Raw genomic sequence first — 13557 nt, 5'->3', positions numbered from 1 at the left:
AATTTTTTAGAGATTGCATAAAATTCAAACATTTTGAGATGGATTTTAAATGGCAGAAAATGCAATTAAGTAACTCATTTTAAGGAATATCTGTGACAAATGTGTGATTATCCATTTTAAAATCTTCCCTTTTAAATGCAGAAAATACATTAAACCTTAGGTTCATAATATAGCTAATAGAACCAGGAAGCAATAAATAAAAAATAAAAAATGACAATTAAAAAAATCCCAATAGGAATATTAATTGAGAGGCAGCATCACAGACAAAAGGCATGTAATTTTCCTCAACTGCCTTCAAATCATAGTCACTCAGAAATCTAAGAACCCCAGTGTTCACTTTGGTTTTCAAAAGCTTTTGCTTTCAGTCTAAAAACCAATTGTGTCTTGAATCACTGGAGGTGTTCAAGGAACGTGTGGATGTGGCATTGTGGGACATGGTTTAATGGGCATGGTGGTGTTAGTTGATGATTGGACTTGATGATCTTACAGGTCTTTCCAACCATAGTGATTCTGTGATTCTGTGATTCTGTGAATGGTATTGTTTATGGAAGGTGCTGTATTTGAATATTTAGATTGTGGTTAGTTCTGCAATTAGCTGTAGGACTGACTTCAGTTAATTGCTTGTGATACAGAGGTTTGGGATGACATATACCCTTTATATTTCTCTGTGCATTATGGATTGTTTCATCTTTTTGGAGACAGGCTATTTCTCGACTTGCGTTTGCTATATGAAGTTATTTACAACTGGGGCCAACAGGGACAGCCATGGCAGCTTTGGTACTTTGCAAGAAGACTTGAGTATTAAATACTCTGATCTGAAGGAGATTCGGCCTCATGGTTCTAGGAAGTCTTGGTTCTGTTTCAGATGCAGGAATCACACTGACAAATTCCTTTGCTCAGGTTGTCCTCCAAGCCCATGTTTTGCTCTGCTATTTTGATTTTGGTGCCAGCGTTCAAAGGCTTTTGGTACTTAATGGAAGGACTGAGGAGAAAGTTTAACTTACACAGTGCTAAACTTCAGGTGCCTGTACTTTCCCATGGAAACCATACATTAAGATTATGTACTGTTCAGGTGGTTTCATAGTAAACATATTTCGGCTTATTTCCAAAAGAAACCAGCAGTTTAAAGCTCTCTTCGTACATGCATTACATTTCTACTGTTACATAAAACAACAGCACAAAGTATGTTATTGACAGTTCTGTTCTTGAATTCAGCAAAACTAAGATGAAACTTTAGGTAGAAATTCAGTCTTCCTTGCAGAAAGATGTTGCTAAGACCACACTGTTAGACAATGGAAACATAGGTTTTAATTTATGAACTTTGCCATTTCTCAATAAGTGTAAGGGTTATAACTGCATCTGATTAAAAAGAAAAACTGTGCATCAACAGTACACTATAGAACCTTGTCCTAGGAGGCCCCAAGCAGCTATGAACCTTGCAAACATTTGTAGTAGAGATATGCATCTCAGCGAATATAATACAAAATTTCACATTCACTTACTTTAATCGGGTTACAGCTTGCAATACCGGGAAATCAGTAGCTAAATTAAAACTACTGTTTAGTGTGTTTTTAGCTTATTCTAAGGTAAAATTAAATCAAGTAAAAATATAGTGTTGATGTTTGATGATAGCAACCCATGATAACATTGCCCTTTACTTGTGTTGCAAAAAGTAATTTTCCTAACATGATAAAATGTAAAGTATTCTCCTTTGCTTGTTTCTGTTGTTAAATCAGATTTGCCTGCTTAGTAGCCTATGAAGCTTTGCAAATTTAGCAACAGTCTCATTAGATCATCATTGATAATCTTAAAGGTCTTTTCCAACCTCAATGATTCTATGATTCTATGCAATCATGTAATTTGTTTCATCCTGTGGAAACTGCTATTTGAAGATATGACTGTTTGATTTGCCTAATTTCAGTTTTGCTTCTTTGTAAACTGCTTATTCTGAAACTATGGCCTAGGAATTACTTATGTACTGAGAGATCTTGTGTTATCTGTAGATCATGCCAGGACCTAGGCTTCAAGGGGCCTCAGAGTTGCAGCTCTGTAGCATTCATTGCACTGCCTGAATCAGTGTATTAAGATACAACAAGGGTCATATAGCACCACATTTGGGTCTGTTTCTGGATGATGTGTTGAGTCATAAAAAACAAATTGTGAACCACTGCTAAAACTATACCAAGAGAATACTTACCCTCTTAAAAACAGGCAATGGTGTGCAATGGGCTATGTGAACATTTTGAAGTTTAATTTCTGTTGTCAAAGGTACAATAAGCTTAAAGTTCCTTTGCATATTGACACAGAATCTATGCCTGCATCTACATTAGCATTTACTTCAAAGCAGGAGTGCATGTTGTGTTTTGTTGTTGTCAGTTTTGGTTTTTTTGTTTGTTGGGTTTTTTTTAGGCAAGGTTCCCAGTTGTTCCTACTTACTGCACGTTGGTTCATGTGGCAGAGCAATCTTTGCTAGCACAGATGGGATTCCTTTCAGATGAAATAGAGGATGCACTCTGGGAGCACTTGATGTATTCCAGCCATTAATTGGTACTGAGGTCATGGGACCAGGTTAGAGCTCTTCTGAAGTAACCCCACAGAAAACATGTGTAATGCAAACATTAGGTCCGTAGTGCCAGCTGCTTCACTCTACAGATCTGTTCCTATTTGTGTCACTTACTAGAGAATTTTTTTAAAGGGTTATCAAAGCAGTGAAGAAACAAATAATTTTTGCAGTGAAACAGATCCAAGTTTCTTGTATTTTCCACATGAGATAAGGATTTCTGCATTCTGCCAAATGTTCATTCAGTACATTTATATGATCTCTTAGGAATATGTAATAAGGTCCTCTTCCTGAATTATTATGAGGAGTCACTTGTACAGCTTAAAGTCTTCATTTTTTTTCCTGCCAAGCCATCAAGTAAATGACTTTTTATCATTTTCTCTTTAACACATGTCATGTTATCACTCCACTGATTTGACTTGTGCCTTTTCTATTTTGAATGTGGCAGGAAGCTCCAATGTACCGGAATAGAGGAAAATTTCATTAAACAGGTCTATTTCAATGTTGGCTTTATCTCATGAATTACAATATTCTGTTGATGAGAAGTGTGTTATTTTATAATTGCTGCTGCAGCAAACCGAAAATGTTTAGAGCTGCCAAGGAAAGAAAGATCTGTCAGGTGTATACCAACAAAAAGTACCACTACTGGAGGATTAAGCTTGAAGACAGTTTGCTCACATAAATTTAAGAACACTCTTAAAATTGCTTCTACTTCTATAAACTTATATGTATTTGCATTGAATATTCTAATGCTAAACTAAAGCTTTTTGATCTTCTGGGTGACATGCTTTTGTGACAAAATCTGCACCATAACTAAGGTTAGTTACAATCCTATGTTTTTGCCTTCTCCACCAGAACTTTGTAAGCAGGTTTAGGATGCAGGGTCTTGCCACTGTAGAGAAACTAGTACGTGAATTTAGTCCTTATGGAGAAAAAAGATCTCTCATTTCCTATTCACCACGGTCTAATTTAGAAAGAAAAGCAAAAACACACAACACACTGCAGTGTAAAAAAGGTCTATAGGGTAATGATTAAAATGTGGTGCAGTTCTAAATAGTGCACTTCTTTTGCACATCAATCATTCATTATTAAATACTGCTAAATTTAAGAGAAATAACAAGATCTTATATATGAGTTGAAAGATATACATATTTTAGTCTCTTTTGCTTTTGTTTTTACTATTATTGTCAGGGAGTTTTTTTATAAAAAGGTATCAACTTTAATTCACTAAAATAAATATTTATTTATTTTTATAGTGGCCTTAAACTTTCAGACACCGGGAGTACAAATGGAATTGCAAAATGGAAAATTCCTAGACAATGGTGGTTGTGGCTATATTCTGAAACCAGAATTCTTGAGAAATCGCAATTCAACATTTACCCCACACAATGTGGGAAGATACAGTAAACCAATGTCTCTGTCACTAAGGGTAAGCTTAGTTAATTGTTGGTTTGTTCCATAAAATGTGAAAACAAGTGTTATGTAGTTCAGACCTATTTGTTATCTACTATTGGTTTCTCTTTTTATCGCTATTCCTGGTTGTTGGGAAGTTTAATATTGTTTTTAATAACAAGTTAAAACACTCATATAGTATCTACTGCTGCTTGAATGGTTTCCCATCTGTAGTTCACATATGTTTGCTAAAAGTATGTAGGTGTTCAGAAGTTATAAGACTTTGTAAAAATACATGATTTTTCACAGTGTTGTATACAGAAATATATCTTGCATTGTGTTACAAGTGTAGCTGACAAAGGGACTTGTTAGTTATGGTTGTGGGGACTGAACTCTGAAAACTCAGAAATCGAATGTGCACTTTTGGTGTTATTTTCTTTCAGTATTAGTAATATCACATGTACTACTATAATGCTAATTGACAAATGGAAATGTTTAAAGATACGATAGGAAGCTTAATGCTTCTTCTAAGTTTCATTATCTTCCTATGCATACATAAAAGACTCTTTATCATTCTAAAATGATATAAATAAGTGTAAAAAGGGGGATGAATCAATAAGCCTTTGAATTATATCTACTTCTCCCAAATTCAAATCTGATTTACATCTTAAAATATTAGAATTACGTGTCATTTAAAACTAATGGGTTAGAAGACCCCTTCTTTTGAGGTCAAGTAGATGTTTTATAATTGTTCACTAGTTAAAAAACTACCTTTTCTGAATGAAAAAGTGCTATTTCTGATTACACAGTGCACTACTTGCATAAATGTTATTTAATTAGCATAGAATTAGTGTATAATTGCTATTTTGTTTCTCTCAGAGAAATAAATAGTGGAGATAAAACACTAGCTAATAACAATTATAAAATACTTTCATAATGCATGCACCTAATCAGGAACATTTTAGTGTCCTAACAGTGAGCATACCAATTATGAATAGACATTACTGGATGATTTCAAGCACCTATGCATATACATCCATTAGTTTAACCCTTATTTGTATAAAGCTGGAGTTAATTAAGGTGAGCAAAGTTCTCCGATTGTAATGCAGGAGACAGACAAAATCACTGACAATGGGAAGGAAATGTTTGAGTTTGGAAGAAATTGGAAAAGAGAAAAGCAGCTTTTTCAACTGAGGACATGGACTGAGATGACAGACCGGGTAGTGCAGGGTACAAAGAAGCAATAGCATCCCACCATCTGAGGGACTGTAGGGCACAGAGAGCCCCATTCATAGAATCAGCAGCAAAAAACAGGAAATGGTGGTTGAAGACAAGAAGAGTCATGACAGGAGTCAAAGGAAAAAGTTTCTGCTAAAGAAGAGTTACTAACTTGATGAATAGAGAAATTACTTAACAGAGGGCAAAGATATAAAACCTCAAGGGATCAAGTCTCTCTGACTGTGAATGAATGAAGGAATAATGAATGAACAAATGAATGAAGAGAAGAACATAACAGAAAAATCATACAGTGCCCAATTTTACTTAATTCAATACCCTTCTTAACCTCATGTGCCACAATTCCCAGCAACAAGAAGCATATAGCCTTTGAAGCAGAAATACAAATATTCAAGGTATTTTATATGGAAACATCTGAGCCTACCATGTTATTTAGTGGCCTCTCTGTATGTCTGCTTCACCTCGGGTCTCAAAAATTTATTGGATTTAGGGGTTTGGGTCATAGTGTGCTGAAAACAGCTTGCTCTTTTCCCACCCTGTGTGGAAGGCTTAGACTGGGTCTAGCAATGGGGTAAGAGTGGGAAGCAGGACTTGGCCAATGTGACTGAATTTTTGTCATGACATTCAGGACATGTCAAAGAACCTTCCCTGGTTCTAAGTGGGCAGTCCATCAGTGCTTGCATCCTACAAAGCTTTCTAGTGAAGGTAGTAGCTATTTCCTAGGAAGAAAGGGGACAGCAGCAGGGTTTGCTAAGCCACTGCTCTTCAATATTTCAGGCTAGAACTTTTCTTGGAGCAAGGTGTTACAGAAAATACCTAAGCAAAAGGTGGAATTTGTGAGGTCTGATTTTTTTGGTGGTTGACAGGGGAACAAGAATCTGTATCATGAGTTTTGATGCTTAGTCCTGAGATCTGGATCATGAGTCCTATCTTTCACCTAGGCTTGCAGGCTTGTATATCTCTCTTGATACATTCCATACATTGATTTCTAAAAAGCAGCTCACTGTACAGATGGTTATTCTCTCCTAGGTGTCCTGAAATATAGTTAGAAAGCAGATGAAGTTGTGACATTCATAAATCCTTTCTTAGGCCAGGTGCCAGATTACAGGGCAGTCTGATGCAAAATTTCCTGGTAGCTAACTAAATTAAGGAGAAAAACATCAGGGAGCCTACTAAATGCAGAGTTTGTATGTGTTACTGTGAAAGAGAAGGAACACAGGTGAGGCACTCTGCTACATACCCTGTAACACAATGCTGATGTCACTGTGGGTGTTAGTGCTGGTCCATTAGACACAGCTGTAGTAGGAATTCATGACCTTGATCTCAGAAAACGCAAAAATCATGAGACTGATTCCTCCAACATTATTATTTTGCATGGTAACCAAATCTAATTTTTATGGCTAGTTATTGAATAAAAAAGCTTAAATCTGAAAATTATTATTTAAGGCATGATACCAGATTTTTTTTCTTTGTTACGATGGTGGTAGTGAAACACTGGAACAAGTTGCCCAGAGAGGTGGTAGATGCCCCATCCCTGGAAACATTCAAGGTCAGGTTTGACGGGGCTCTGAGCAACTTGATCCAGTTGAAGATGTCCCTGCTTATTACGGGGCGGGGGGGGGGGGGGTTGGACTAGATGACCTTTAATGGGCCCTTCCAACCCAAACCATTCTATGATTCTATTAAATTAGCCAAGAATTAAATTAAATGGGAAGCACCGTATTCTTAATTTCATTGTGTTTATTATGTATTTTTATAACAGTTTATGGCTGGTATATGCTTCTTATAGTAGTTTCTTATGGAACAGTTTTTGCTGCTATGGCAACTATATGGCTATTATGTAAAGTTCATTCTTACAGTTATTTCAATACATTACAACTTTAATTTTCCAGCTCATCAGTGGTCATCAGTTACCACCCAGTAACCTGTCGAAGACTAACAAAGCTGACCCTTTAGTGCAGATAGAAATTTATGGTGTGCCAGAAGACCAAGCAAAAAAAAAATCTAGTGTTATAAAAAGCAATGGTGAGCATCAGTCTAACTTTCTTGACTGTGAACAAAGCACAATAATATAAGGAATTACCATTTTTCCATCCCAAGAAGCTGTTGTATACTTACAGATACTGCAATTATTTCTCTCTAGACTAGGCTCTTCTGTCACAAAATCTGTAGCAGAAGTTCATGCTACGTGCCATTTCTGTAGACTAGCAGGTTAAGGGCACAAACTCTCTTAGTTAGCACTCTCCTGAAGGAAGATGGAATGCATTGTCTTTATTCACTGTTGTGGGCTCACCCTGGACAGCAGCTCAGCCCTGCATAGCCACTTGCGCAGTATCCCCCAGTGGGATGGGGCGGAGAGTCGGAAGAGCAAAAGTGAGAAAAATCTTGGGTTGAGATAGAGACAGTTTAATAGGTCATGCAAAAGCTGTGTGTGCAAGCAAAGCAAAAATAAAGAATTCATTCACCATTTCCCATCAGCAGGAAGATGTTTAGCCATTTCCAACCCAAAACATAGCACCATACGGGTTGTTATGAGAAAAATTAACCCTATCCCAGCCAAAACCAGTACACTAGTTGGTAAATTTAAAGGCATTTTTTCTGAAGAAATTTCTGTGACTTCATCACTTAACTCATATGAAGTTTCTAGTAGGACTAGTCCCTTAATTGCTTGACAGGTGAAGTGTGTACTCTTTGTAGTTGTCTTCAAGCACTCCCTTACCTTTATCACATAGATCTTCTTGATGTCTCAGACTAAAGGTTCCCTGTGATCTCCCTTCTTCTGTGCCTTTGTCTTCTATTTCTCTGTTTTGCTTTTTGTAGATGACTGCTGTTTGTAATCGGCCCCTGAATTCCTTTTCTCTCTGTATGAACATTGCTCAAGACAAAGCACACCCCCATCCTGTTCCACATCCTCTTTTTGGCTTTTTAGACAAGTGATCACTTTTACTACCTTAATTTATTTACCTCCTGACTCATTTCCAACACTGTCAAAGGAGAAACTTTAGCAAAAACATGAAGCTGCTATGGCTATAGGAAAATACAACTTGAACAGAGGTTCTTAACCTGGCTATCACTGGCCCATTTTGCTCCCTTCTAAGAGATAACACCAACATTTTTAGGCTTTTGATTTACAGTATTATGTAGCTAATACATGACAAATCCTTAGAAGGAGCTGGCCTGCATACTGTAGGCAAGTCCCAGGTTCTCTGTTTGCTTCATTCTGAGAGCTTCCCTCTGACAGTTTTAACTCCACAACCTATACAAAAGATGTGACATATATATCACTGCAGACAGTGCGAATCTCATCACTCATTTAAATGGGCACAGAAATCTAGGGAGAAAGAACGAATCTTTACTACTTCAGACTAGTGATAGCAGATACAATAATTCAGATATTAAGTAGAATAAATGAAATGCTATTTTGATGCTGTGTATTTTCTCTTTTCATTAGCTTTGAGCCCTAGATGGGATGAAACTTTCTCTTTTACTGTCCAAGTTCCAGAACTGGCATTGATACGCTTCTGTGTGGAGGATGAGATATCTCTGGTTGCAAATGAATTCCTTGGTCAATACACCTTACCGGTGCTGAGCCTGAGTAAAGGTAATATTTTCATGTCAGCCACCTATACCAGCTCAAAAAAATCTACAACATTCCAGGCTTTTATCATTACTGTAATATTGAGGGAATATAGCATTATGTTTGAAGGAGAAATCATAGGTAAAAATTGCATTCTTTGGTTTTTTTAAGTCGTTGTAGTCTCTGAATGCAAATCCGTGGTGTAGAAATCAAAAGAATATTGACAGTTAATTTTTTGTACTGCAGTATTTCATTCTAGATAGAAACTGCTCAGATGATATTTTAACTTATTATAATAGGAAACAGGAAGAGAGATTAGTCAGAACTACTATAAAGGCAACACTTTTGTGTACTTTTTACTCAGTAAGACTCAACACCCAATACAGCCAAATTAAAACAAAAAACCTCAGGTAACCTGTCTGCAACTTTTCAGAGTGGAGAATGAAGAATATAAATTAAGCAAAATATTTATGGTATTTTTCTTGGTAGTGTTTCTTTTATGGTATCAGTATAGCTTCTGGAATCTTACATGATTAATAGGCTGCACACAAAGAGCAGACACAGAAGTCAGTAGGCCAAGGAGGAAGGCTTATGTAAAATGGCTGTTTTCTATATTGAATTTCCAAAGCTATTTCTGACAAAACAAACAACCAACTTTTACTAGTGAATGAAGATGTGAAGGCAAAACGTTGGAGCTGGCAATGGGCACTGTGCCTTTTTTATTAAGCTTAACAGGATTTTTAATGGCTTATTCTTTCCAGGTTCTGAAGCCATAAAGCTGTTTGTGATTCTTAGTTGAGGTTGAGGAGTTACACAAGAACAAAGACATTACTCTTAAAGCACACTTGCTTTTCTCCAGCATAATTTTTTACATTGATCACCTTTTACTTTCCTCTTATTTGTATACTTCAGGATAATGACACCACCCCCCCCCCCTCCCCCCCCAACTCACAATATCTGAGACAAATTTAAATAGCAGACACTAAAGCTTACATATGCTTGTAAAACCATCAATTTGGGCTTTTTTTCTTTTTTTTTAATATTTTTTCAGTGTGTCTCTAATGTGCATGTATGATTAATTTTGGTCACAAATGGGGGATTCATATTTTGGGAAAGTAAGAGCATGCAGATTCTACAGGAAGGATTTTGAGTGCAGTAATTCAAAATGCTAGGAAATGAGTGTAAGTACAAAAACTACAAACACGGCCAAACAAATTGCCCCAACCCCCACTTAACACAATGTAAAAAAATGTAAGATGCCATCAAGATGCCCAGAGGCATAAATAAAATGCTTCTAAGAGATGAACTGACAGAAAATTTCAAAATTTATTGCAATGCTTAACACTGAGACCCCTGGATTCCAGGTCTGGAACCATGGTTTTGCTTTAGGTACCTAAGCTCCCTAAATAGTGAAAGGGGAAAATAATGCCTCTTATGGAGGGAATCACAACAGTCTTTGGATGTTAAAACATATGCTTTCCCCATGTTTAAATATCGCTGGGCTAAAATTTTTCAGTTTGAAAAAACAGCACATCCTGAAAGACACTGGAGTTTTTCACTCTGTGTCCAAAAATGTCAGAATTTAAATACTGTATATGTAGAGGAGAAAAAACAGTAGAAATGGGATTTGGGTTCTATCTCATTTAAGTTTATTTTAGAGAGTTATTTAGAGAATCATAAATTATGCCTTATTGGCATAGTAGATCATAAAAATACTCCATCATAATCTTTGCATTTGTGGTTAAGACACTAACAAAGTGTCATTATATTTACAGGCTACCGTAATGTTCCCCTGTTGTCCAAAGATGGTGGCGATCTCGAACCTGCATCCCTGTTCGTTCATGTCTGGTACTATTAACGATGGTCTGCAGTAGCAGTTGTTCTGGAAGATCATACCCTGCTCAATAAAGCAACATCCCTAGGCTTGCAACAACTCAGTGGTCTGATTTCTAGAGTGGCACATTCTGAACGATTTTATTAAGCTAATGGGACTTCTTGTGTGAGTAAATGGTATCCTGAATAAGTAATGGCTACTGATGTCAGCCTTACCATTATTTAGAACTAACTCATAAAGACTGAACTTTTTTGGACGTTTTTTAAAATTCTGTTAATAATTTCATTTGCAGCTAATTTCAAAATTATGATTAATTACTGAGTGAGAATAATATTTTAATATTTATTACTGAGACTGCAAAATCATGAGCATGTTACATAGACATTTTTATTTGTATTGAATAAAATTTCTTACCATTGTATCTTTCTAAGGGAACAGGAAAAATTACACATACAATGTACCCTTAAAATTTATAATAACAGAAGCTTCTGATTGGGCTATACCTCTTTAATGTCCACTGTAATTTTGCTACCTGGAAAAATAGTTTTGAGAAAAAAACAGCTCTTAAAATGATAAAAACTCTGATGCTAATATTGGTACCTTTTCTTAGCTTAGTCTTGAACCTTCTGCTGCTAAAGAAAGACAAATAATTCACGGACTGATTTGTAAAGGGCTATGTTCCTCATAGCAGCAGGGAGCTCAGGATATGTCTTACTGTGAACTCAGGAAATAGGAAGCAAAATGCTTTGAGGTGGACTAGAAGAATTTTAGAAAAGGCAAGGGTTGATTGTGTGATTTAAGATCTCTGAGGACAACTTCTTGCCTGACATAGCTATCAGCGTAGATCTTGTCTGTAAGACACAATTTTCCCATCTTACAAAACTGAAGTATTGTTGAGCTTCCACAGGACTATATCTACCCAGTTAATTGCAGACTTGTTACTCAAACATGGCTTTTTTTTTTTAAAAAAAGGACGTTGTGTTGATAGGTGTCTTTAATACCAAACGGTACTGCTTATGTTTGCAGACAGTTCTGATAATATTATATTTTAATGCTCTTTTTATTTGATGCCACTTTAATGCTATTTTATTTAATGTTGCTCTAAGATGGAAAATCAGGCCATGCGGTAAACAATGATTAGAAAATGTCACAGGAAATAACAGTATTAGAAAATTGCATTATCGTTATAATAAGGAAACCAAGACAGTAGACTAAGAAGAATCGAAAATCAATATTGAACTGTGAGGTCAGGTAATTCAATAACATTGTAAGCTGGCCTCAATGTGTTTTCTGTGCTTGAGTGACAAGTCACTTGATTCTTTACCCAGGAGAGCCTATAATCTAAAATGTTAGACTTACTGATCTTTGTAGTGATCATATCTGTATGCTAGCCAATATCCCTTTCATGTGGTAAATATTTTATAGCTTTTTTCAGCTCTGAAGAATACTAATAATATTAATATTCAAGCAGAGTTCCCTCCACCTACCCTTACTGAGGAGGAGTTTAATTTCCCCAGGCAATCTGGTGTATCTATTCTCAGACAAAAACTGACCAAGTGACACAGTCAATTGGTTTGATGCTGAGAAAAACTCCAGCTTATTTAGTTTCCTAAATAACACTCCTAGTCCCACTTCAGGAGCTTTATACAATATTACCTTCTGAAGACTGATTTGTGAGTGTCCTTTGGGAGAAGGCGGCAATTAACTTTAGCTTCTGGCATTATTATCCCTCTGTTGACCACTTTTCTACCTGGTAGGACAAATGTCAGACCTACTCAGTATATGGTAACTTAAAATTTTACAGCAGATCAGATCACAAATCAGCATGTCTCCTGTGCCTTAAAAATGTGCCCTTGGTCCTGGGAAGGTGTATATACATGGTCAGCTATGTATGTGTAAGAGGCTGGTAATAATGGACAGTTCATTATGGCTTCTCACATGCTAAATGTTTAAAGATGTGCTTAAGTGCTTCCTCAATTAGGTAAAAATGCTTTGAGGAAGAGAGCCCATAATTAGCCTCAGTGAACTCAAAGGAAACACTCATGTTTATTGTTTAATATGTATATATACATTTTATAGCCCTGAGGTCAACGCATGTATTGACTTGATTCCCTCATGCAGCATAAGAATGCAATGTGCTAAGACTAGTGAACAAAGATTCCTTATCGCATGATCTTAAATAAATACCACACTGAAAACTCACATTCAGTATGTTTTATTTATTCATGAATATTAGCTTCTCCCTCCTCCTTTCTTCTCACAAATGACCAGTTATATCTGCTGCTTGGATGTCAGAATAAAAGAAACAGTGACATATCTTATTGACGAATGAATATCCTGGACTGAATGTTACATTATATCAAAAGTTAAAAGCACACCAACATATACTGCACAAAATGTGTAAAGTGCAAAGCTTTTAAGTTCTTTTTTAAAAAAAATGTATTGATTGATTAAGATTTAACATGAAATTTGCTAGACATCTGAAATGTAATGGCACCCAGGGAACCATCCCATGGTCCCATGGTTCTCTGGTGAAATCATCATATGCAGTGGGATCATGGCAGATGCTGATAAATTACACCATTATCAGCATTGTTTCAACACAGTCAGTGGAATTAATGGGCATAGAATTAGGCCCCATGCTTCAATGTGTACAGAATTTAGTATTTTTACAGTACTATTTAATACAAACAAACCAAAAATCTTTATTGCTGTCATAAGGATTTCCTGCATGCTGCTACAAGATCTTAGCATGTGATTTCTTAAACTTATACTGATAGTAATCAGTTGCAAGAAGATGGTAGCAATTTTAAGACAATAGCCTTATGATTAGAAATGTTGAGGTATACAATCAGCAGATGATTGTTTATTCTCAAGGGCAACTGAGACAAAATGTACGGTGGGAAATGGGATAAAGAAACGTTAGTGGATAAATAATTGAATTATCTTAGACAACAT

General features: G+C 36.2%; 1 protein-coding gene across 1 annotated transcript in view; it reads left to right on the top strand.

Moving 5' to 3' along the window:
• The window catches only part of PLCZ1 (phospholipase C zeta 1), a 55676-nt gene extending 45053 nt beyond the window's left edge, over positions 1-10623 (top strand). The window contains exons 10-13 of the mRNA XM_059817041.1: positions 3817-3989; positions 7081-7213; positions 8640-8789; positions 10541-10623. Of these exons, the coding sequence (XP_059673024.1) occupies positions 3817-3989; positions 7081-7213; positions 8640-8789; positions 10541-10623 (539 nt within the window). The remainder of the gene's footprint in view (positions 1-3816; positions 3990-7080; positions 7214-8639; positions 8790-10540) is intronic.
• Positions 10624-13557: the final 2934 nt, after the last annotated feature.

This window comes from Gavia stellata, chromosome 4 (genome assembly GCF_030936135.1).
Source record: "Gavia stellata isolate bGavSte3 chromosome 4, bGavSte3.hap2, whole genome shotgun sequence".
Lineage (NCBI taxonomy): Eukaryota > Metazoa > Chordata > Aves > Gaviiformes > Gaviidae > Gavia > Gavia stellata.
The sequence above is the reverse complement of the archived record's forward strand: the minus strand, read 5'-3'. Positions and strand labels throughout refer to the sequence as shown.